The sequence below is a fragment of the Rana temporaria genome, chromosome 2 (assembly GCF_905171775.1).
Source record: "Rana temporaria chromosome 2, aRanTem1.1, whole genome shotgun sequence".
In the NCBI taxonomy this organism is placed as follows: Eukaryota; Metazoa; Chordata; class Amphibia; order Anura; family Ranidae; genus Rana; species Rana temporaria.
Genome location: NC_053490.1, coordinates 285,083,592 through 285,107,729, shown reverse-complemented (window position 1 = coordinate 285,107,729; position 24,138 = coordinate 285,083,592). Strand labels below are relative to the sequence as shown.

The 24,138-nt window shown below is 44.9% G+C and overlaps 1 protein-coding gene across 3 annotated transcripts in view; it reads left to right on the top strand.

The window, feature by feature from the left end:
* Positions 1 to 5,407: 5,407 nt before the first annotated feature.
* The window catches only part of RCAN3 (RCAN family member 3), an 81,413-nt gene continuing 62,682 nt past the window's right edge, over positions 5,408 to 24,138 (top strand). For 2 of the 3 annotated variants that reach the window (XM_040337170.1, XM_040337169.1), the window contains exons 1-2: positions 5,408 to 5,512; positions 22,288 to 22,529. In XM_040337170.1, coding sequence (XP_040193104.1) covers positions 22,335 to 22,529 — 195 coding nt within the window. In that variant the 5' untranslated portion in view covers positions 5,408 to 5,512; positions 22,288 to 22,334. Of the gene's footprint in view, positions 5,513 to 22,274; positions 22,530 to 24,138 lie in introns of all 3 variants that reach the window. The other variant, XM_040337171.1, reaches the window with a different exon arrangement.

Genomic DNA, 24,138 nt, shown 5'->3' with positions numbered 1-24,138 from the left:
GATTTTGTCGCACTCCTCTTTGCAGATCTTCTCCCAAGGTTTCGAGGATGACGTTTGGTAACTTGAACCTTCAGCTCCCTCCACATATTTTCTGTGGGATTAAGGTCTGGAGATTGGCTAAACCACTCCAGGACCTTAATGTGCTTTTTCTTAAGCCACTCATTTGTTGCCTCAGCCGTGTGTTTTGGGTCATTGTGGAATACCTATCCATGACCCATTTTCAATGCCCTGACTGAGGGAAGGAGGTTCTCACCCAAGTTTTGACAGTACATGGCCCTGGCAATCGTCCATTTGATGCAGTGAAGTTCTCTGGTCCCCTTTGCAGAAAAACACCCCAAAGCATAATGATTCCACCTCCATGTTTTATGGTGTTCTTGGGGTCATAGGCAGCATTTCTCCTCCTCCAAACACTGCAAGTTGAGTCGATGCCAAAGATCTTGATTTTTGGTCTAATCTGACCACAACACTTTCACCCAGTTCTCCTCTGAATCAATCAGATGTTCATTAGCAAACTTCAGATGGGCCTGTATATGTCCTTTCTTGAGCAGGGGGACCTTGCAGGCGCTGCAGGATTTCAATCCTTCATGGCGTAGTGTTGCCAATAGTTTTCTTGGTGACTATGGTCCCAGCTGCCTTGAGATCATTGACAAGATTCTTCTGTGTAGTTCTGGGCTGATTCCTCAATGTTCTTGCGATCATTGAAACTCCATGAGGTGAGATCTTGCGTGGAGCCCCAGGATGAGGGAGAGTGACAGTTATTTTGTGTTTCTTCCATTTGCGAATAATTGCACCAACTGTTGTCACCCTCTCACCAAGCTGCTTGGCAATTGTCTTGTAGCCCATTCCAGCCTTGGATCTTGTCCCTGACATCCTTGGACAGTTCTTTGGTCTTGGTGGAGAGATTGGAATCTGATCGCTTGCTTCTGTGGATAGGTGTCTTCTTTTCAGGTAACAAGCTTCTAATTTCAGAACATTACCTGTATAGAAGACACCTGGGAGCCAGAAAACTTGCTGATTGATTGGTGGAGGATCAAATGCTTATTTCACTCATTAAAATGCAAATCTATTTATAACTTTTTTGAAATTTGTTTTTTCTGGATATATTTGATGTTAAAAAAACCTGCCATTAAAATAATAGACTGATCATTTCTTTGTCATTAGGCAAACATACAAAATAAGCAGGGGATCAAATAATGTTTCCCCTCACTGTATAAATACCAAAGACATTGCATATGATCGGCACAGCAATGCGGGTGCGAATTACATGCAATGTCTGTGTTCGCATATGTGTAAACCCAGGCTCAATAGTAATGGTAAACAGGACAAATAGAGAGGGTGACTCTCCTTCATGGAGGCACAGACAAAAATAAAAACTGACAGATGTTCAAATCCCTACCGACTACCGCACCTTTGCTTTTTTTAGTGCGTTTTCAGTGATGCAGAAACACGCTACAGTCCATTTAACATGGTATCCTATGGGTCAAGTTCACATCTGTGTATTCTATGGACTTTTTTTTTCTGGCTTTTGGTTCAATAGGCTTCAGTGGATCAAAAACATGTATTGAAAAATGCACCTGAATTATGCAAACTGCACCCTGCATAGGCATGAACCAGGCTTTGGAGAAAGGTACAAACATAAGAAAAAACAAACCTTTCTCACTCGTATGAAAATGTGTTTTTGTCTGTGTCCCTGTTAAGCCTCGTACACATGATCGGATTTTCTGACGGGAATTGTGTGATGACAGGCTGTTGGCCTAAAATCCGACCGTTTGTACGCTCCATCAGACAATTGTTGTCGGATTTTCCGCCGGCGAATGTTGAATGGCAGGCTTTCAAATTTTCCGCACACAAAGGTCTGTTGTCTGATTTCCCGATCGTGTGTACACAAGTCCGTCGGACATAAGTCCAGAGTACAAACACGCATACTCGGAAGCAATGCTCACCAAACACAACATTAGCAGAAGGTGGCTCTAAAGAGCTGAAAAACAACGTAGTACGTAACTACGTTCGTGTTTGTCTGACAATTGTGTGTCGTTTGTATGCAAGACAAGTTTTTGGCCAACGCCCTTCAGACAAAAGTCTGAGGCTTTGTCTGCGGAAAATCCGATCATGTATACGAGGCTTTAGAGAGGTTTCCCATCACTGCCTGGCAGGAAATAAGCTGGAACACTCCAATAGAAATACGAATGGAAATAAAAACCTAACAGAGGATCTAAGCTTTCTTGGCTCTATCCTATCCCAAAAAAAGTATAGAGTTTTGACAGAAGTTGGGTTAAATCTCGCGGAAGCAAAGGATAAATGCTGACCTTCACTCTGGAAAAAGGAGTTTACTTTTCTTTTCAATCCTACCCCCCCTCCCCAAAAAGAAACTGGATTTTTTTGTAATTATTTCTTCAGCCTGCATAAAAAATAGAAGTAGGGTGTAGAGCTGCTGCTACCAAATCAATAGAAACATGCCAAAAAAAAAGAAGTAAAACTTAATAAATTCAAACAACACAATAAATAAACTATGGCGCACTAAAAATAAATATGATAGTGGTTTGTACCATATACAGTGCATTTAAAAAGGATTCACAGCGCTTCACTTTTTTGTATGTTACAGCCTAATTTCAAAAACGATTAACCACTCTTTTTTGCTAGAAAATTACTTGGAACCCCGAAACATTGTGTGTGTGTGTGTGTGTATATTATATATATATATATTTTTTTTTTTCAGACACCCTAGAGAATAAATAAAACTGTGGTTCACATTATCTGTGAATACAATAAGTTTGGAACCACTAGGACTCTTCTAGAGCAAGCCACCCAGCCAAACAGAGATATCAGGCAGAAGAGCCTTCGTCAGGGAGGTGACCAAGAACCTGATGGTCACTCTGACAGAGCTCCACTGTTTCTCTATGGCAGGGTTCTTCAAACTACGGCCCTCCAGTTGTTCAGGAACTACAATTCCCATCATGCCTAGTCATGTCTGTGAATGTCAGAGATTTACAATGTCTCATGGGATGTGTAGTTCTGCAACAGCTGGAGGGCCATAGTTTAAGGATCCCTGCTCTATGGAGAGAACCTTCCAGAAGAACAACCATCTCTGCAGCACTCCACCAATCAGGACTGTATGGTAGAGTGTCCAGACAGAAGCCATTCCTCAGTAAAAGGCACATAACAGCCCACCTTGAGTTTGCCAAAAGGAACCTGAAGGACTGTTAGACCATGAGAAACAAAATTCTCTGGTCTGATTAAACTAAGGCCCCGTACACACGACCGAGTTTCTCGGCAGAATTCAGCCAGAAACTCGGTCGGAGCCGTATTCTGCCGAGAAACCCGGTGGTGTGTACACTTTTGGCCGAGGAAACCGACGAGGAACTCGTCGAGCCAAATAGAGAACATGTTCTCTATTTCCTCGTTGTTCAATGAGGAAAGTTGGCTCGCCTAAATCCTCGGCGGCTTCACACGGAACTCGACGAGCAAAACGTTGAGTTTTGCCCGTCGAGTTCCTTGGACGTGTGTACGGGGCCTAGGATTGAACTTTTTGGCCTGAATGGCAAATGTCATTATCTGGCAAATACCATTTCTACAGTGAAGCATGGTGTTGGCAGCTGTGGGGATGTTTTTTTCAGTGGCAGGAACTGGGAGACTAGTCAGGATCGAGGGAAAGTTGAATGCATCAATGTACAGAGACATCTTTGATGAAAACCTGAGAGAGCAGTAAGCATTACCACCTGTCTGAAATAACCCTTAGGCCCCGTACACACGACCGAACATGTCTGCTGAAACTGGTCCGTCGTCTGTACAGACTCACCGGACATGTCTGATCGGCCACCATCCCTCGCATGCGTCAAAGTGATTCGACGCATGCGTGGAAGCTTTGAACTTCCAGGGCCGCCCGCGGCGACGGCGTGGCCACGTCCCCGCGTATTGTTTACGCGCGGATTTCTGTCTGATGGTGTGTACAACCATCAGACAGAAATCTCCGGGCGGACATGTCCGCTGAAAACGGTCCGGCGGACCGTTTTCAGCGGACAGTCCGTCCATGTGTACGAGGCCTTATAGCATTGAGGAAGCATCTCCCTGCTGCTTTTTCCTGCTTTCAGATCAATGTGGAATTCCAATCTTCTCCCAATTCCTGATAAATATGACTTTGGTCACCTCCAGCCATTTTACCATTATCTACTACCAGAAGTCAAGGATTTGTGAGTACCTTAAGCCTTGCATTCATACACTGAGGCTTAGACCCCTTTCACACTGAGGAGTTTTTCAGGCGGTACAGCGCTAAAAATAGTGCTACTATACCGCCTGAAAAACTCCTTCACTGCCTACTCAATGTGAAAGCCTGAGGGCTTTCACACTGAGGCGATGCGCTGGCGGGAGAGAAAAAAAAATCTCCTGTCAGCAGCATCTTTGGAGCGGTGAGAGGAGCGGCATGTATACCGCTGCTTCACCGCTCGTTCCCATTTAAAACAATGGGAAACCGTGAAAATACCACCTGCAATGCGCCTCTGCAGGCGGTATTAACCCTTTATCGGCCGCTAGCGGGGGTTAATACCGCACCGCTAGCGGCCGATTACCACGGCAATCCCGGCGGTATTATTAGCGGCGCTATACCGCCGGCACCTCCATTCAAACTGTGGGCACCCGGCCGTGATAGCTTTCGGCTTCATGGCCGGGCATTCACTGCGCATGCGCGAGCGGTGCTGCGCTCCCTGAGTGATCGCCTGGGACCTGTCACGTGTCCCAGGCGATCGCCAACAGGGAGGGGCCGCCAAAAGGCGATATGACGAGTCTCCTAAGCGGTCCCTGGGCGGAAGGAGGAAGTGGGACAGGAAGTCCCACTCCTACTGAAGCCCCCACTCCCCCCGCAAAAAATATTACACGCCAAATGTGGCATGTAAGGGGGCGAGGAGTGGTTTAACTACTTGCCGACCTGCCGACCTGCCGCCCCCCGCTCGCCCCCGACTCCCGTGCGCGTGTGTATGGAATATTTTTGGGGAATAAGGATATTGTTTGGTGTCACTTCAAGGAAAATTGTGATTGCAGGTAATCCTGACAGCACATGTAGCAGAGCCTTATAGCTTCTAGTGCTGCCCAATCTTCCCCTAGTGCTTCCGCGAAGAGATGACAGAAAGCTGCAGTATTTCAGAGAAAATGACATTCACAGTTGCTTAGCAGGCATTTACTTGCTGCATCACTTTTTCACCTTTAGATGTCAGTATCACACCCTTGATTGTTCTATACATGTATTGTTTCCGAACAATTTTGGTTATTGCATAAACTGTTCTGCTCTAATGCCTCAAACCTCGCATACTGCAATTCTGCTATCCTATTTTTCTTTTTTTATTACCACTTAAACTATTCAACGATTGGCGCAGGTACAGCAGTTCCTGTATTTGGAATGCATGCTTAGAGCACTTCCTGTGTTTGGAACGCATGCCCTCTGACATCACTTCTGGTTCCCGGGATGTGATGATTGCGATCCTCAGCTGTGTCTTTGGCAGCTGTGAGGGATCATGTACTCCAGGTAGGTGTTTACTCCTTGCTCCTTCTTCTTCTCTGAGTGTGTGCAGGCTTGTCTTGGATGCTCTCTTCCTCCATGTCTATTCTTTGTGTTGGCCTGCTGTGTAATTCAGTGTGGTAATTGTATGTATTAGGGGCATACTTATTCAGTCCTGTTATTAATGCATAATCTGTGATTGAAGTTCTATTCAGGTATTTATCCATCATTGGTGCATCTTCCAATATTTGCACTTGTCTGCCCTTGCTTGCAGCTAAATATACACTGCCAAGGTACATTGCAGATCAGATTTTTAATTCATGATTATTATTATTTTTTTATTGTATTTGGTTTTACTGTTATGTTTTTTTTTGTGTTAGGGAATTTATATATGAGTATTCATAAAGTGCTTGCTTGCTGCTGCAATTTAATTTGATAACTTTTGATATTTTAATAAAGCGGACGTTTAAGTATGACAATTTGTAAGTACACCCCTGTGCAAAAGTTTTAGGCAAGTGTGAAAAATGCTGTAAATTTTTTCAGAAATAAAAGTGTTCATCGTTTTATTTTTATCAGTTAACAAAATAGAAAGTAAACGAACAGAAGACAAATTCAAATTAATATTTGATCTGACCGTCAGTTCTTCTAGGTACACTTAAAGCGGTGGTTCACCTTAAAAACCAAGATTCTACCATCAAATCCAGCATAGTAGCGTGAGCTACAGTATGCCTTTATTTATTTTTTTTGCTCCGTACTCAGTTTACTGCCGTAGTGAAGTTTCAGACTCCCCGTGGGGAATGGGCGTTCCTATGCAGAGGGAAGATGATTGACGGCCGGCTATGGCGCGTCACGCTTCCCGAAAATAGCCGAAATAGGACTTGGCTCTTCACGGCGCCTGCGCAGTCAGCTAGTCTGTGCGCAGGCGCCGTATAGCGCCGTGTCCTACTCCGGCTATTTTTGGGAAGCGTGACGCACCATAGCCGGCCGCCAATCATCTTCCCTCTGCATAGGAACGCCCATTCCCCGCGGGGAGTCTGAAACTTCACTACGGCAATAAACTGTGAGTACGGGGCCAAAAAATAAAATACAGGCGTACTGTAGATCGCGCTAGTATGCTTGATGGCATGCTAGAATTTTTTTTTTTTTTTTTAGGGTGAACCCCCGCTTTAAGGCCCGTACAGACGATCGGATATTCCGACAACAATTGTCTGTATGCTCCATCTGACAATTGTTGTCAGAATTTCCGACAACAAATGTTGGCTGTGCATGCTCTCAAATTCTCCGACAACAAATTTGTTCCGTCAGATTATGCGATCGTGTGTACACAAATCCTTTGGACTAAAATCCAAAGTACGAACACGCATGCTCAGAACCAATGCTGAACATTAGACAACAATAGCAGAAGTTGCCCAAAGGGTGGCGGTAAAGAGCTGAAAAAACACGCCGTTTTGTTTATGTTGGCTGAACAAGTTCTGCCGTCTGTATGCAGAACAAGTTCACGGACAACACCCTTCGGACAAAAATCCACGGATTTGTTTGATTGAAGTCCGATCGTGTAAAGCCTCATACACACACACACAGTTTTTGAAGGAACGCGGCAGGTAGGTTGTTCTAAACATCTTGGAGAACCATAGATCTTCTGTGGATGTAAGCTGCCTCAAATCTTTCTGTCTCTTCATCAGTGGTGGCTGGTGCCTTAACATTGTTGGGGGGTGGCAAACCCCCTTATGGGAGAGTGGGAGATGGACGGGAAGGCAGCGAGCATTCCCCCCACAGGAGACGGACAGGAAGGCGGCGATCTGAGGCCTCCTTACCTTAGGAGGCAGATGACAATTCCTGGCCAGGATGACACTCTGATCTCCCCTCCACTGTCCGAGCCAGAGTGTGCTGGATGTGTCTGCGAGCCAGCGGTTCCTGGAGACCTCACTCTGGGGTCATTGCTTCTCCTCCCAGTCGAACAGGAAGTGGGTCTTGAGACCCATGGCCAATCGGGTCTCAGGACCGGCTTTCTCATTGGCTGGGAGGAGAATCAGGAATACAATAGCGAATATTATTACACTCTTTTTGTAGCCAATTAGAGCCTCAGGCTCTAATCACGCACTTCAAAGAAAATAAAAAACCCTTTGGAATTCATGCGTCCGGTGCCCTGCATGTATTTTAAGTAGGGGTGCAACGGATCAAAAAACTCACGGTTTGGATCGTTCCTCGGATCAGGAGTCACGGATCGGATCATTTTTCGGATCGGCAAAAAAAAAAAATCTACCCCACTGTAATATCCACATGTCCCCCCCCCCCCCCCACCAACTATAGTACCCCCTTGGTGCAGACACCCCCCCCCTCCTCTCAGTACAGTGACCCCCCCCCTTCTCTCAGGACAGTGACCCCCCTTCTCTCAGGACAGTGACCCCCCCCCCCCCCAGCTAGTACCGACAGAAACTCCCCGAGCGGTGTGTCCCACGAGTGCGGGCTCCTCCTCTGTGGGTGTAAACAGAGGAGGGCCGTCGCCGGGTGTACCAAGATGGCTGCGGCTCCGGAGCTAGGCCGAAGCCGCGGCCTTTCCTAATGTTACGGCCGCGGCAGCGGAGCTAGGCCGAAGCGGCGGCCTTTCCTAGCGTTATAGTCGCGGCTCCGGAGGTAGACCGAAGCCGCGGCCATAACATTAGGAAAGGCTGCGACTTCGGCCTAGCTCCGGAGCCGCCGCCGTAACATTAGGAAAGGCCGCGGCTTCGGCCTAGCTCTGGAGCCGTGGCAATCCGTGGATCACAGTGTGTTCCGATCCGAAGGGGGTGACCTGTTCGGATCATGGATCAACTGTGATCCGTTGCACCCCTAATTTTAAGGGCCAGGCACATGGATTAGGGGGGTGGCGCCCCGTATGGATGGGCTGCCACTGCTCTTCATGTAATCCTGGACAGACTTGATCTTGTTGAGATAAGGGCTCTGTGGGGGCCAAACCATTACTTCCAGAACTCCTTGTTCTTCTTTACGCTGAAGATAGTTCTTAATGACATTGGCTGCTGCAGAATAAATTTGTCCTGCTTCAGAATTATTTTGGGACCAATCGCATGCCTCCCTGATGGTATGGCGTGATGGAAAATTATCTGCCTGTATTTCTCAGCATTGAGGACACCATTGATCCTGACCAAATCCCCAACTCCATTAGTAGAAATGCAGCCCCAAACTTGCAAGGAACCTCCACCACGCGTCACTGTTGCCTGCAGACACTCATTGTACCTTTCTCCAGCCCTTCACCAACAAACTGCCTTCTGCTACAGCCAAATATTTCAACATTTTACTCATCAGTCCAGATCACCTGCTGCCTATAAGTTTCTATATTTTCATGCATAGTACAGTCGCTCGGCTTTGTTTCCCTGTCAGAGGTATGGCTTTTTGGTTGCAATTCTTCCATAAAGACCACTTCAGAACAGACTGCTCCAAACATTAGATGGGTATACCTGGGTCCCACTGGTTTCCACCTGTTCTGTGTTTATGGCACTGATGGGCATCTTCTGATATCCAAGAGAAGTAAGCATGCTGTGTCTTTCATCTGCTGCATTAAGTTTCCTTGGCCAACCACTGTGTCCACGGTCCTCAATGTTGCCTGTTTCTTGTGCTTCTTCAAAAGAGCTTGAACAGCACCTCTTGAAAGCCTATGCAGTATAATTACCTTGTGTCTTGTTGCTGTGATCAGTCTTGCCATGGTGTATGACCTATGACGTGAAACGGTCTTCCAGAACTCACCTTAGTAGCAGAGTTTGGCTTTTCCACACCCAGTTTTAGGACTCCTACACAGCCGTTTCTGTTTCAGTTAATAAATGTTTCAACGTACATATGAAATTGATGATCATTAGCACCTGCTTGGTATAATTGGTTCTGGTTCTACAAAATCCCTGACTTTGTGCAAGTGTAAGAATTGATGCTGAAGCCAAAGGTTAGTCACACCAAATATTGATTTAGATGTTTCTCCTGTTTGCTCACTTTGCATTTTGTAAATTCATGAAAGTAAACTATATATTTTTTTAAAACAATCTCTTTTATTTCTTCACATCTTTTTTTTAAACTTCTGCACAGTACTGTATGTATGTGACATACCCGCGGAATCCTCATGGAAGCTGGAAATCATTGAAAAAGGCACTCATTGCCCCTAGCTTTTGGGTCCTGTGCTAGCAGCTACATCATGACCACAATTTTGGCGTTTTTCAATGAATGCAAAGTGTTCTCTCATAGGAAGAGGTGGAAAAGTGACATCGGAATCTTCACCATGTCCCAATCAGAACACGTTGCATTGTTTGAGAAAAGGCAAGGTGTTCCCTGAATGGCACCCATGCCACACTCGAGAGACCTCCTGTGTTCAGTAAACAGTGGGGCAGCAGCTCACCATAGAACCCAGAAGCTGTGATCTTCTGGTGCTATGGGGATTAAAACAAGCACTTGACCCCTTCCTCTATTCATAGAAAGTCACACCATAGCTTCTAGGAATGAAAAGCGATCTATGAATTGAGGTGGACCTTTTGTTCATTCACATTATGGCTGCAGCGTATGAGAAGGGCGCAGAGGTCTTCAGATTTCCATTATGATAGCCAACACCAGCACAAGGGACACTTCACATTAAACGTAAATTACGTCCCTTTTGCTAATTTTATTTTTTTTAAAAACCTGACATTTGGCCTTTAAACTTGGTCACATGTAACTATCCAGGTGTCATATTAGATGGGAGGCTGGATGCAGAAATTTGCAGCTCGCTTAGTCAAGGGGACAGTAAAAGCAATTTTACTTAGCTGGTCCTCCACTCCCCCAGCAATTGGCCATCTCCTGTCCTCTAGCAGGGGACTATTCCTTGGCCTCCTCACATCCAATGTAGGGCTGTTGGTCGCTGCAACATTCTTGATAACAGAGGCATCAAACCTCAGGATTGCAGGAGAGAAGAGCAGTGGCGGTGCGTCCATAAAGGGCGCCGGAGCGCCGCACCCTCTCGCTTCCGCACCGCCACTGATACAATACATAGATTCATGCGTTGCCGCCGACTATTCAGATAGCCGGCCCCCATCTGAATAACTGTAGCTGGTTGGCTGTGGAAGTGCCCATCAGAGCCAGCGGCTCTGATAGGCTTTCCGAGTACAGCCCTCAGGCTGTAATTGGCTTCCAAATACTTATCGGGGGGTGCGTTCCTTGTATAAGAGTGACAGGCGTTTCAGCCAATCGGGTTCACCGGTTCTGATTTGCTGAAGCGTCATCCAGGGACCGTGGAAGGAGGATGGCCGACCCCAGAAAGGTAAGTGCCAGGCGGGGGGGGGGGGGGCACAGTGGCGACAATTAAAGGGCACAGTGGCAACAATTAAAGGGCACAGTGGCAACAATTGATGGGCACAGTGGCTGTGTTTGGCATGGCACAGTGGTGACAATTGATGGCACAGTGGCTGCGTTTGATGGCATGGCACAGTGGTGACGTTTGATGGGCCCAGTGGCTGCGTTTGATGGGCCCAGTGGCTGCGTTTGATGGGCCCAGTGGCTGCGTTTGATGGTCACAGTGGCTGCAATTGTTTTTTCTTTTTGTTTTTGTGTGTTTGCGCCCCCCAAAAAATTTTGAGCACCAGTCGCCACTGGAGAAGAGGCTGCAAGGACTGATCTAACAGTGAGGAGGAGGCTGTGGGAGCATAGGATCAGGTGGGTAAAACTGCTATACCTGTTTCCCCCCCCCCCCCCCAGACATACATGAGCAGTAAACTCTTATAGCATGGGCACAGTCCCACTGCAAAGGAGGACTCTTTGTTTTCCAGAAGGCCCCTTTAACACTAAGAATAGCGGCGCTATACCGTCGGATTTTCCGCATGATTCGGCCATTAGCGGTGCAGTATTAACCCCCGCTAGCGGCCGATAAAGGGTTAATTCCGCCTGCAATGCGCCTCTGCAGAGGCGCATTGCGGGCGGTATTTCCGCGGTTTCCCATTGTTTTTAATGGGAAGGTGCGGTGATGGAGCGGCATGTATCACCGCTCCAAAGATGCTGCTGACAGGAGATTTTTTTCTCTCCCGCCAGCGCATCGCCTCGGTGTGAAAGCCCTCAGGCTTTCACATTGAGTATGCAGTGCAGGAGTTTTTCAGGCGGTATAGCAGCCTGAAAAACTCCTCAGTGTGAAAGGGGTCTTAGGGTCCTTTTTCAGGCACTTCATGTCATAGGGTGACAACACTAGTGATACATGGTTCACTATTGTCATCATCCAGCAACCTGCCTTGAGAAATGTCATAATATTAATGAAGTGCATGTTTTTTAGGCAGAAAGTGGCTACAGAGACTGCAGGAGATCAGCAGCATTGCAGTCTCACCAAAGCATGAAAAAAATGGGAAAACTAGTCTTCTCCTTTTGTCCTTTTTTTTTTAAGTACACACAAGCAAAGGAAATGCAATTAAGCTGGGATTTAGACCTGCTTTATGATGGGCCATTGCCAGCATGCCTTCGCTAGTGCCTTACCAGTTTTGTAATTTTATTGGGATATGTGCTGATCAACTAACCATAAACAACTTGTTTGTGAGGGGTCTGATGAAACGCATCTTGGCAAACGGCAGAAGCCACACTGAAGAAAAAAAAAAATTTCAGCCCCCACAATTCCACTGCAATTAAAAAACAAAAATGTAACCATGGGCCCAGGCATGTTTTAATAGGCTATGCTTCCTTTTAACCACAAGATGGCTTTGTCACATAGAATCATTGTCTGTTTCCTGAGCAGGAAAGTGCAGATAAATAAAAAAATGTCATTGTAAAATCATTGTAGCCAAAATATAGGAGAATAACCACTGGATATCTTTTTTTTTTTTTTTTTTTTTTTAAATAATAAAATATATAGTTTGTATTGATAACCTCCCACTGTCATTGCTAAGTGTTTGTTCTCAAAGTCAGCAAAGGCATATGGCTATGCATAGTGCCTGACAATGGGTAACTCAAGCACTGCATTGCGAGGGGCATGTGCTTAGTTAATCTAACTGTATGGACCTTTTAAGTTTTTTTTTGGTTTTTTTCGAAGGCAAGCTGGGGGGTACAATATTGCACTGTTCCAGATATTACAGAAGGGATAAACTGGGTTTATAGAAGAATACCCACCACAAATGTTCTCTGTATTCTTCCCCCCAATGTATAATTCAGGGCTGTGGAGTCGGAGTCGAGGGAAATTTTGGGTACCTGGAGTCGGAGTCGGCAAACAATGCACCGACTCCGACTCCTACTAAATTTAGATTGGAATAAAAAAAAGCAAGTTTAAATGTCCCAATTCACAAAAAGTTATAATTAATGACTTCTCTACTGTAAGAATAAAGACCAATGCATGCAGTGCCTCACGTAACCGCAAAACGAACACGTTAAGTGACCGTGAAGAAGCATGCTTTTCATGTGCTTCACTATATGGCACGCAACGCACAATTAGGAGCTGCAATACTTATACTTTCCATAGTGATGTGTTCTGCTTTTACAGGGAACGCATGTTAGAGAACCAGTAAGTGTCCAAATAAAAAAATTCCAACAGGAGTTTTATAAAGCACTAAAAGAAGTTGAAAAGTATGATCGCTCATCAAAACTTACTGTTGAAGAAGCCATCTATGTCTATCCAGAGATCGTTAGTGATGTGGCCAGAATAGTTACTGCAATGCCACCCACCCAAGTCAGTGTTGTAAGATTATTTTCAGCCCTAAAAATAATAAAGTCTGACTTAAGAGCCTCTATGAAAGAGGATCTGGCAGAGGCAATTCTCTTCCTTAGAACTCTACATTGAATTGATTTGCATTTGCTAAGCCTATAACTACATTTCAAGATTAATATAAACCATTTCTAGGTTTTACAGATTTTGTTTTTGGTTCATTATAGATAAGCTTTGTTTTTGTTCTAAAACAACCAAATAATGTGGTTTGTATTTTTGAACTGGTAAAGATCCTGTTCCTGATGTTTATGCCTGCTGCTACTATCCAGCCACTTGATTGATTAATCATTTTTTTTTTTATAAAACTTTGTTTTCATTGTGTTTGTCTTTTGCTTAAACTGTGCAATACAGTAGACTGTTGGCTTCCCAGCCAGTAGTCCTGTGGTAGGTTGCGTTTCTTTCCCTCAAGGAATGTATAAAATACATTCGCATATTAATACAGAGGAGTCGGAAGTACATAAAACTGAGGAGTCGGATTCGGGACATTTATCTACCGACTCCACAGCCCTGGTATAATTAGCACCTTGTCCTGTTTCAGTAGATAAAGAGCTAGTGTAGTTGGCAGAGCGCCCCCTGTCTCTCACTGCTGTCTGACCATACTACTTAATAATTACCATACCATACAATACCATAATAATTACCACTGGTTAAAAGCGCTGGCCTAGTGCACCAAACACTTGTCCAGGACCAGCACCGACATAGCACAAGCAGAGGGAGGTGACAGCTAGAGTGGGTGTGTCAAGTCACTTGCCTAGTAACCATTCACAGGCACATTCACAGCAGATGGGAGCAGGAGCCTGAGCCACAGCAGTTATACTGGTGCAGGGGCATGTCAGTGTTCTCCTTCCTTTCCCCATTGAGACTCGTATGAACACGACTGTCGGTAGCACTTCTGCACTAATGAGTTTAAATAATGTCAATAATGAACAATAGAAACCCCCACAAATTGGGATTCTGTAAAGGGAAGAGCTGACAAGCTGGACTGGGACAAGTATAAAAGTGATTGTCACTAGAATCGTTCAACTTTCACTTCACAAAGAAAGGACAGGTATTTTTAAATCCATAGACCAGAATAATTTTTTTTCAAAGGTATTGATATTTCTTTATAACTTGAAGCAGGCCTTGAATCATTTTTTCATCTTTCCATCTATTAAATCTTCTGCCCCTGTTTTAACTTTGGATAGTAAAACGTTTTTTCTACCAGTAAATGCCTTACACAGTCCACTTCCCTTTTCTTGTCTGGTAATTAGCCTAGGCTAATGACATTATGCACAACTCTCTTGCTCACTCTCGGTTTGCCAGCAAGGGGGGAGGGATGAGTCACAGCAGAGCCAAAAGGAGCTGCAGAGCTAGAGGGGCCTGAATGAGGGGGGAGATAACAGGAGACTGCAGAGATTTATGTATATTAATCGAGAGAGGAAAAATGTGCAGGCAAGCAGTGGTGTGTGTGTGTCTGTATATACAGTATCTCACGAAAGTGAGTACACCCCTCACATTTTTGTAAATAATTTATTATATATTTTCTTGTGACAACACTGAAGAAATTACACCTTGCTACAATGTAAAGTAGTGAGTGTACAGCTTGTATAACAGTGTAAGTTTGCTGTCCCCTCAAAATAACCCAAAACACAGCCATTAATGTCTGGCAACAAAAGTGAGTACACCCCTAAGTGAAAATGTCCAAATTGGGCCCAATTAGCTATTTTCCCTCACCTGTGTCATGTGACTCGTTAGTGTTACAAGGTCTCAGGTGTGAATGGGGAGCAGGTGTGTTAAATATGGTGTTATCGCTCTCACTCTCTCATACTGGCCACTGGGAGTTCAACATGGCACCTCATGGCAAAGACCTCTCTGAGGATCTGAAAAAATTGTTGCTCTACATAAAGATGGCCTAGGCTATAAGAAGATTGCCAAGACCCTGAAACTGAGCAGCAGCACGGTGGCCAAGACCATACAGCGGTTTAACAGGACAGGTTCCACTCAGAACAGGCTTTGCAATGGTCGACCAACGAAGTTGAGTGCACATACTCAGAGTCATATCCAGAGGTTGTCTTTTGGAAATGGACGTATGAGTGCTGCCAGCATTGCTGCAGAGGTTGAAGGGGTGGGGGGGGGTCAGTCTGTCAGTGCTCAGACCATACGCCGCACACTGCATCAAATTGGCCTGCATGGCTCTCATCCCAGAAGGAAGCCTCTTCTAAAGATGGAAAGAAGTGTAGTTGCGCTGTGATACAAAATAATAATTAGAAAGATACTACTGACAAATGTGTTGAAAAATGTATTCAGTGAAGTCCAAAAAAACAACAACACAAAATCTTCTTGAATGGTTCAAAATAAAGAAATCCACCACCAAAAGTGAAGACACCATAAGGAATGCATGCTTACCAGATGGCAAGCAAGGATAGCTTGCGGCTGTAAACCCCAGCCCGGGCCTTTAAACGTGGACTGCAGCAACTGCCAGTTGTACAAGGGAATCAATGAATCCTCAGATACAGATGTCACCCAAGCAGATATGATAATGAAAAGAATAAGGACTCACCATAGTGAAATTTCGTAGGAACAATATAAAATTTAATTTTATACGATTAAGTGGCGTCGATCAGCCACGCAACGCGTCAGGGGATCAGAGAAGTGCCGTCGGTGACGTCATCTCCGCTCGCGGCCGAGAGCGGAGATCTGCTGCTGCTGTTTGTTACTTCGTTCCTGTAACAGAAATTTTAAACTGTGAGTGATACGTTTTTTCTATTAAACTTACTTATACCTACTACACTATGGAATGCGCATTATGCTTTTATTGAGAGCGTTTTTGGATGTCCTGTGGACGGATGCTGGAAATAGCCTGGATTGTCCTGGACCCATAGTTCTTACCTGCTGGTCTCGATTACAACATATAGGCTCAATTAGCCTTTCTTGAGGTGAGAGGCTGGTATTTTCATTTCATTTGATCTGCACCACCACACGGAGGGATCGTGCATTGGACTGCAGCATCACCCTTTTATCAAGCACTATCGCACTTTGTGGAAATTATTGCATCAAGCACTTTGTTTTATATATTGCACCTCGTGGAAATCATTGCATTAAGCACTTTATTTCATTCTTTATTCACTTGGAAAACTTTTGTGCATGGATTTCTCTTTTGAACACTTTGCCTGAACATTATTTATTTATTTATCAGCACATTTTAGTGCACATATTGACTATTTTGTGGTTGTTTTTGGTATTTTTTGGTTCACACATACCAATTATTTTATTAGTGTTTGCACGGATTTTTTTCACTTAAGCATACAATTTTTTCATAATTGTTTCACATTTTTTTCATTTGTATGATCTAAAATCGCGGTTTGAGTCATTATTTGCCGGATGTCATTATTTTCACATTTTCCATCCTTCACATCATAGCTGTTGATGTGTAAGGAATCTTTGAGGAATTAGGAGTGAAACACTTTTTACTTTATCACCAGTTAATTATCACACGGTGCTGTGCATCTTTTTACCTCATTTACTTGTAAGCGCCATTACACCCCCCACTTTTACATAAAATTGAATAAGATAAACTTACAAAAAACGATCGTATGAGCAGCATGTATAAGATGATGCACAAGAAGGCCCGCAAACATCTTGCTGAAGACAAGCAGACTAAGGAAATGGCTTACTGGAACCATGTCCTGTGGTCTGATGAGACCAAGGTAAACTTATTTGGTTCAGATGGTGTCAAGCATGTGTGGTGGGAACCAGGTGAGGAGTACAAAGACAAGTGTGTCTTACCTACAGTCAAGTATGGTGGTGGGAGTGTCATGGTCGGGGGCTGCATGAGTGCTGCCGGCACAGTTCATTGAGGGAACCATGAGTGCCAACATGTACTGTGACATACAGAAGCAGAGCATGATCCCCTCCCTTCAGAGACTTGGCCGCAGGGCAGTATTCCAACATGGTAACGACCCCAAACACACCTCCCAGATGACCACTGCCTTGCTAAAGAAGCTGAGGGTAAAGGTGATGGACTGGCCAAGCATGTCTCCAGACCTAAACCCTATTGAGCATCTGTGGGGCATCCTTAAATGGAAGGTGGAGGAGCGCAAGGTCTCTAACATCTACCAGCTCTGTGATATCATCATGGAGGAGTGGAAGAGAACTCCAGTGGCAACCTGTGAAACTCTGGTGAACTCCATGCCCAAGAGGGTTAAGACAGTGCTGGAAAATAATGGTGGCCACACAAAATATTGACAATTTGGGCCCAATTTGGACATTTTCACTTAAGGTGGTACTCACTTTTATTGCCAGCGGTTTAGACATTAATGGCTGTGTGTTGAGTTATTTTGAGGGGACAGCAAATTTACACTGTAATACAAGCTGTACACTAACTACTTTACATTGTAGCAAAGTGTAATTTCTTCAGTGTTGTCACATGAAAATATATAATCAAATATTTACAAAAATGTGAGGGATGTACTCACTTTTGTAAGATAGTCTGTTTGCGCCTGCCCGTCTGCCTCTGTGCCTCTGTGTAAATCCAGGAAGTGAACAGGCAGCAGCTTCAGCTGCCCACAGTTAAAAATGGCTGCAGCCAGACTCGGTAGAGGGAGATTTTTGCAGCATATTTGGCAAGTACAGAATCACAGTGTGTGTGTGTGTGTGTGTGTGTGTGTATATGTGTGTATATATATATATATATATATATATATATATATATATATATATATATATATAAAGTGGTTGGAGGGAAGCTTCAGAATGGCAAATATGTTTTTATTATAAATTATGTAAGCAGACTGCAATTCCTCTAACCCTAAACCTAAACATTCAAAAAGCGCTGATTAGTAGGATTTTTACGATTATGTTTTTTTCCTGCCTGTCAGCATTTGTGTAGACAGAGCTGTGCATGTGCAATTCAGCATACATTTACAGTAGTATGGCTCTGCACCATGATGGCTTAACTCCTGTGCATATGCATGGGGGTTATGTCATCTCAGCCCGGCCAATCAGGTGGCCAAAGAGTTCAAACGTAGGCGGATCTCCAGGAGAACATGGAAGCATCCACTACAGACAGGAGCACTGACACTGCAGCTTGCAAGATAAGTCTGCCATATTGTGTTACTATGCTGTATATCAGGGGTCTCCAAACTTTTCAAACAAAGGGCCACTTTATTGCCCTTCAGACTTTAGGAGGGCTGGATTGGGGCCAGCAAGGGAAGAAAATGTCACGGGCCCGTCATCCGTGAGAACAAATATGGCCTCAGGGTTGGTAGTCAATAGGAAGAGGAGTATTCCCCCTATTAGTAGGAGGAATAGTATCCCATCATTGGTATCAGTGGATAATATAGTGCCCCATTGTTGGTGTCAAAGGGAGGAATAGTGCCTCATGTCAGTGGGAGGAATTGTGCCCCAAGGGCCAGATAAAGGCTAGCAAAGGGCCACATCTGGCCCTCGGGCCGCAGTTTGGAGACCCCTGCTGTATATACTAACACATTATGGCTAAAAGTTTCTGGAACTTTAAAATGTTTTTTTTTTTTGCAGAAGTTTAATTCTGCTTTAAACAGTTAACAACCGCCCTATAGACGATATACGTCTACAAGGCGGTTGCTTAACTCTGGGAGGACGTCCATGGACATCCTCCCAGAATCGCGCACCCTCTGGGGCGGGCACACGGGAATGTCCTCCGGACCGGGCACATTACGGATCACGGTAAATCGCCGCTGATAGCGGCGGTTTACCACGTGATCGCTCCGTCCAATGACGGAGCGATCACTTGTAAACAAACCGGCGTCATATGATGACGCCGGTTCCTCCCTCCCCTCTCTGTACCGAATGGTACAGTGTAAGAGGAGAGGGTGGGGGAGAGCAGATGCAGCATGAGTGCTGTGGGCTGGATCTGTGACACATGCAGTCACAGATCCAGCCAGCCATCCATCCCTGCCCCATACTGTGCAATACACAATACCCACACTACTCTGCAATACCCCACACTACTCTGCAATACCCCACAATACTCTGCAATACCCCACAATACCCTGCAACGTCGCCTATGGGGATTTTTAAGTAGCAAAGTTTGGCGCCATTCCACGAGCGTGTGCAATTTTGAAGGGTGACATGTTGGGTATCTATTTACTCGGCGTAACTTCATCTTTCACATTTATGCAAAAGACTGAAGAAAAAAGACTAAATTTGCTAAATTGTATAACAGAAACAAAGAAAAATTCATTTTTTTTACCGAATTTTCAGTCTTTTTTCTCTTATAGCGCAACAAATAAAAAAAAACAACGGTGATTAATTACCACCAAAAGAAAGCTCTATTTGTGTGGAAAAAAAGGACGAAAATTTCATTTGGGTACAGTGTTGTATGACTGAGTAATTGTCATTCAAATTGTGAGAGCACCGACAGCTGAAAATTGGTCTGGTTATTAAGGGGGTTTACGTGCCCAGTGATCAAGTGGTTAAATACAAAAAAGAAACACAATAGACCCTGCATGTCTGCTCTGAGCTCCACTGGATGTATTACAATGCACATCACATTGCAATACATCCCTTCCCAGCTATGCTAGCTGGAGAAAGTGACAGGGTAACTTGGAAGTGATGTCATACACAGGGAGGAGAGCAGACGTGTGTCGGCGGTTCTCCCTGCCCTCCACCCGCCGGCACCTGCCATGTTGGTCCTGGGCCCACAAATGGGCAAGCAAAACCCTGGAATACATGGTCGCTCAAATGGTTCTGTCTGTCAGTTCTACACACAATCCCGGTGGCTGCAGCCTTGCAGCAAAAGTGTTAAGAAAACTCATACTGATGGGAGCCACACTAGGAAGGGCGCCTGTAGGCACATGCCTAATATGTCTAATGGAAAATCTGGCCCTGATTGTGCTCAGCCAGTCTTGTCATGCAAGCACTCCTACCAGAAGGCACACTCAGGTCCTAAACAGCCATGCTAACTAAACTGCAGTTAAAGTACTGAATATGTTAGGCAAACTGACACTGCACAGTGGACACCATAAGGTGCTGACCTCTACAGTGAAGTCAAACGGTATGGGGTTCGTTTTTTTTTTTTGTTTTTTTTTTCTGGCTCACTGGGGTGAAGGAATTTGACTGGCCTGCACAGAGTCCTGACCTCAACCCAATAGAACTCTTTTGGGGTGAATTAGAGCGGCGACTGCGAGCCAGGCCTTCTTGTCCACATCAGTGCCTGACCTCACAAATGCGGAAGAATGGTCAAACATTCCCATAGAAACACTCCTAAACCTTGTGGAAGCCTTCCTAGAAGAGTTAAAGTAAAAAACAGAAGCCGCTTCTAAGTGCATTATTAAAGCGGAGTTCCGCCCAGAAGTGGAACTTCCACTCATCTTATTCCTCCCCCCCCTCCGGTGACACAATTGGCACCTTTTGTGGGGGAGGGGGGACAGGATACCTGTCTTTGACAGGTATCCTTTCCCACTTCAAGGAGTCCAGGTCCGCAGGCCGTGATGTCAGCGCGGGGCTCTCTCCTCCCTCCCCCGGCCTCTGGGCCAGTAGGAGAGAGGAGCGGGCCTCGAGCATGCGCACTAGGGTTCTCAGTGTGAAGCTGAAAGGCTACACTGCCGGGTACCCTTACTAGCAATGGTGGCTGCAGCACCACCCGACAGCTAATGGAAACATCAGCTGCGGGTGCCGACATCGCTGGACTCCAGGACAGGTAAGTTTCCATTTATTAAAAACCAACGGCTGTAGTATGTGTAGCTGCTGGTTTTTAATTACTTTTTTTTTCTTGAGTGGAACACCGCTTTAACGAATATTTATTCATAAAAAGGGGTTAAAAACACTTAATGTAGTAGATCAAATGAGCATCTCAGTCATCATAATAGGCATCCTGTAGAGTCCTTTAGGGGGAGGGAGTGCTGACCCACAGCTGTCACAGTAAAGGGAGAAGCGAGGAAACAAGATAGCCAATGGACTTCCAGGACCACGCTGGAACGTATAGGCCGGAGCTGATGTCAAGGGGGCAGTAACACGTTTTGGAGCATGAGTAATTTGCGCCTTTGTCAGATCTATCAAGGCCAGTCAAGTTCCTCCACCCCGAACTTGAGCATCCATGTCTTTATGGACCTTGTTTGTACACTGGCGCACAGTCATGTTGAAACAGGAAGGGACCACCCCAAACTTTCCACAAAGTTGGGAGCATGAAATTGTCCAAAATGTCTTGGTATGCTGATGCCTTAAGATTTCCCGTCACTGGAACTAAGGGGCCAAGTCCAACCCCTGAAAAACAACCCCACACCATAATCCCACTTCCACCAAATGATTTGGACCGGTGTACAAAGCAAGGTTCAAAAAAGACATGGATGAGCGGGTTTGGGGTGGTGGAATTTGACTGGCCTGCACAGAGTCATGACCTCAACCCGATAGAACACCTTTTGGGATGAATTAGAGCGGAGACTGTGATCCAGGCCTTCTTGTCCAACATCAGTGCCTGACCTCACAAGTGCGCTTCTAGAAGAATGGTCAAACACTCCTATAGACACACTCCTAAACCTTGTGGACAGTCCTCCCAGAAGAGTTGAAGCTGTTATAGGTGCAGGGGTGGCCCAACTCAATATTGTACCCTACAGACTAAGGCTGGGATGCCATTAAAGTTCATGTTCATATATGTATGTGTGTGTATATATATATATAATATATGTGTGTGTGTGTGTGTGTATATATATATATATATATATATATATATATTATATATATATATATATATATATATATATATATATATATATATATATATATAAATATTATAAGAAATACGTGACCGTTGCCCCTGGAAGCTGGAAAGCTGGACACCGCTACTTCAGTGATCTCCACTTACTTCTGGGTTATGTGCTGAGTGGCTGACCTGATGAATTGTGATTACAGATGGTCAGCCTCTTGGCATGGGCGCCATAAGAGAATGCATTTTCTGAATGATTGCAAAGCCATCTTTAATTGGATGAGATGGAGAGGTGGGGTGGTGACATCACAATACATGAGAGCAGCAGCCCCTTGATGCATGACCTGGAAGCAAGGAAGAGATCATTGAGTTAGAACCGCCTAGTTTATAATTTGTGGTCTGTGTGTACTTTCAGTTTATTGTGTTAATCATTTTTATTAATTCAGTAATGTTTTGCAGATTATTTTGATCACAAAGCGAATCTAAGGAGTTAGCAAGCAGTAACAATGCTGAGAGACACCATGAAAGCGTGGAATGAAAGTTCAGATATATACAGCAGTGACCAAGAAGAGGAGGAAGAAGAGATGATCTTTGAAGAAAATGATGATGATCTTGAAGAACTAATGGATTTTAGTGACCTTCCGACATCTCTGTTTGCATGTAACGTTCATGAGTCCGTCTTTGAGGTAGATGATCAGAAGGTATGTAGCACCCGTTTGTTGTGTTTTAAATGTAAATAATAAAAAAATAGTAAAACAGCGTACGTTAAGGCTAGGTTTACACTATTGCGATGCAGGAACAGTGCAGTTCTATTACAGGTTCCCGCCTCGCATCTACCTGACAGTCCGTACACACTGCCCTATGCGAAGCATGGCGGGTGTCAATAAAAAGTTGATGACACCCCCAGATCAGATCGCAGTGCCAACTGTGAAATGGTGTAGGAATTGGTTTTCCTGGGTGTGAACACCCATGCGATCCTATTCCATTGTGGATCAAAAAAAGGGTCCTACACCATTTTGGACCGTTTGCAATGCAAATTCAGCTATACAATCTGTGTGGCTGAATACGCATCACACAGACAATGCATATAATCTGCACAGCAATGCGGTAAAAAATCACATGCTATGTCTGACATCGCTATAGTGTGAACCCAACCTTAAAGTAAAGCTGAAAACATTCACATTTTATTGGAAAAGGTTTGTACTAGGTTTACTATGTCAGCTGTGTCTTGTCCACATTTTAATATAGGCTATAGGTACACTTCCTGAAATATGAGCGCAAAGTAGAACATTCTCGTGGAAATTCAAACACTTTTCTGGTGCTATGGCCCTTTAATATGGTCTGCACCAGATTTCAAAATTCCTGCCAACCGTTTTAGTAACTTGGTTTATTCAGGTAGTTCTTAATAGTGCCACTTTTACAAAGTGGTGCTATTAATGCTCCAAATTCAAAAATAATTGGGCCAGATTCTCAAAGGCGTTACGACGGCGCAACACCATTAGCGCCGTCGTAACACCTCATCTGGCCCCGGGTATCTATGCGACTGATTCTCAGAATCAGTTGCGCATAGGTACCCATTAGATCTGACAAGCGTAAGGCTGTTACGCTGTCAGATCTTAAAAGTAATTTTTTTTCCCGCCGCTAGGTGTCGCATCGTCGCTTTTCCCCGTCGTCTATGCAAATGAGGTAAGTACGGCGATTCCCGAACATACGCGAGGTCGACGCAGCGAATTAACGTCGTTTGCGTAGCGTACCCGACGCGTAAGGTTGCCCCTGCTAATTAGCAGGCGCAACCAATGTTAACTATGGCCGTCGTTACCGCGTCGAATTGAATAAAAATGACGTTGTTTGCGTAAGACGTCCGTGAATGGCGCTGGACGCCATTTACGTATACATCTAGGCAAATGACGTTGGGGCGACGTCATTTAGCGCAATGCACGTCGGGTAATTTACCCGACGGAGCATGCGCAGTACGCTCGGCGCGGGAGTGCGCCTAATTTAAATGGTGCCCGCCCCATTTGAATTGGGCGGGCTTGCGCCGAGCAATCGAACGCTACACCGCCGCAAGTTTACAGGTAAGTGTTCTGAGAATCAGGATTTAAACCTGTAGACCTGCGGCAGTGTAACGTAGAGCTCATACATTACGCTGCCCAGGAGCAGCGCTAATGTATGAGAATCTGGGCCATTGTGTCCAGTTCACAGATAACAAAACTGGTGGTAATTAAGACCCCTCCTTGTCTCTGGTTGGTAAAGCAGATCGCTTCCTAACATCCAGTAAGCCTGATGGGGAAGCAGAGACACTTGTTCTCC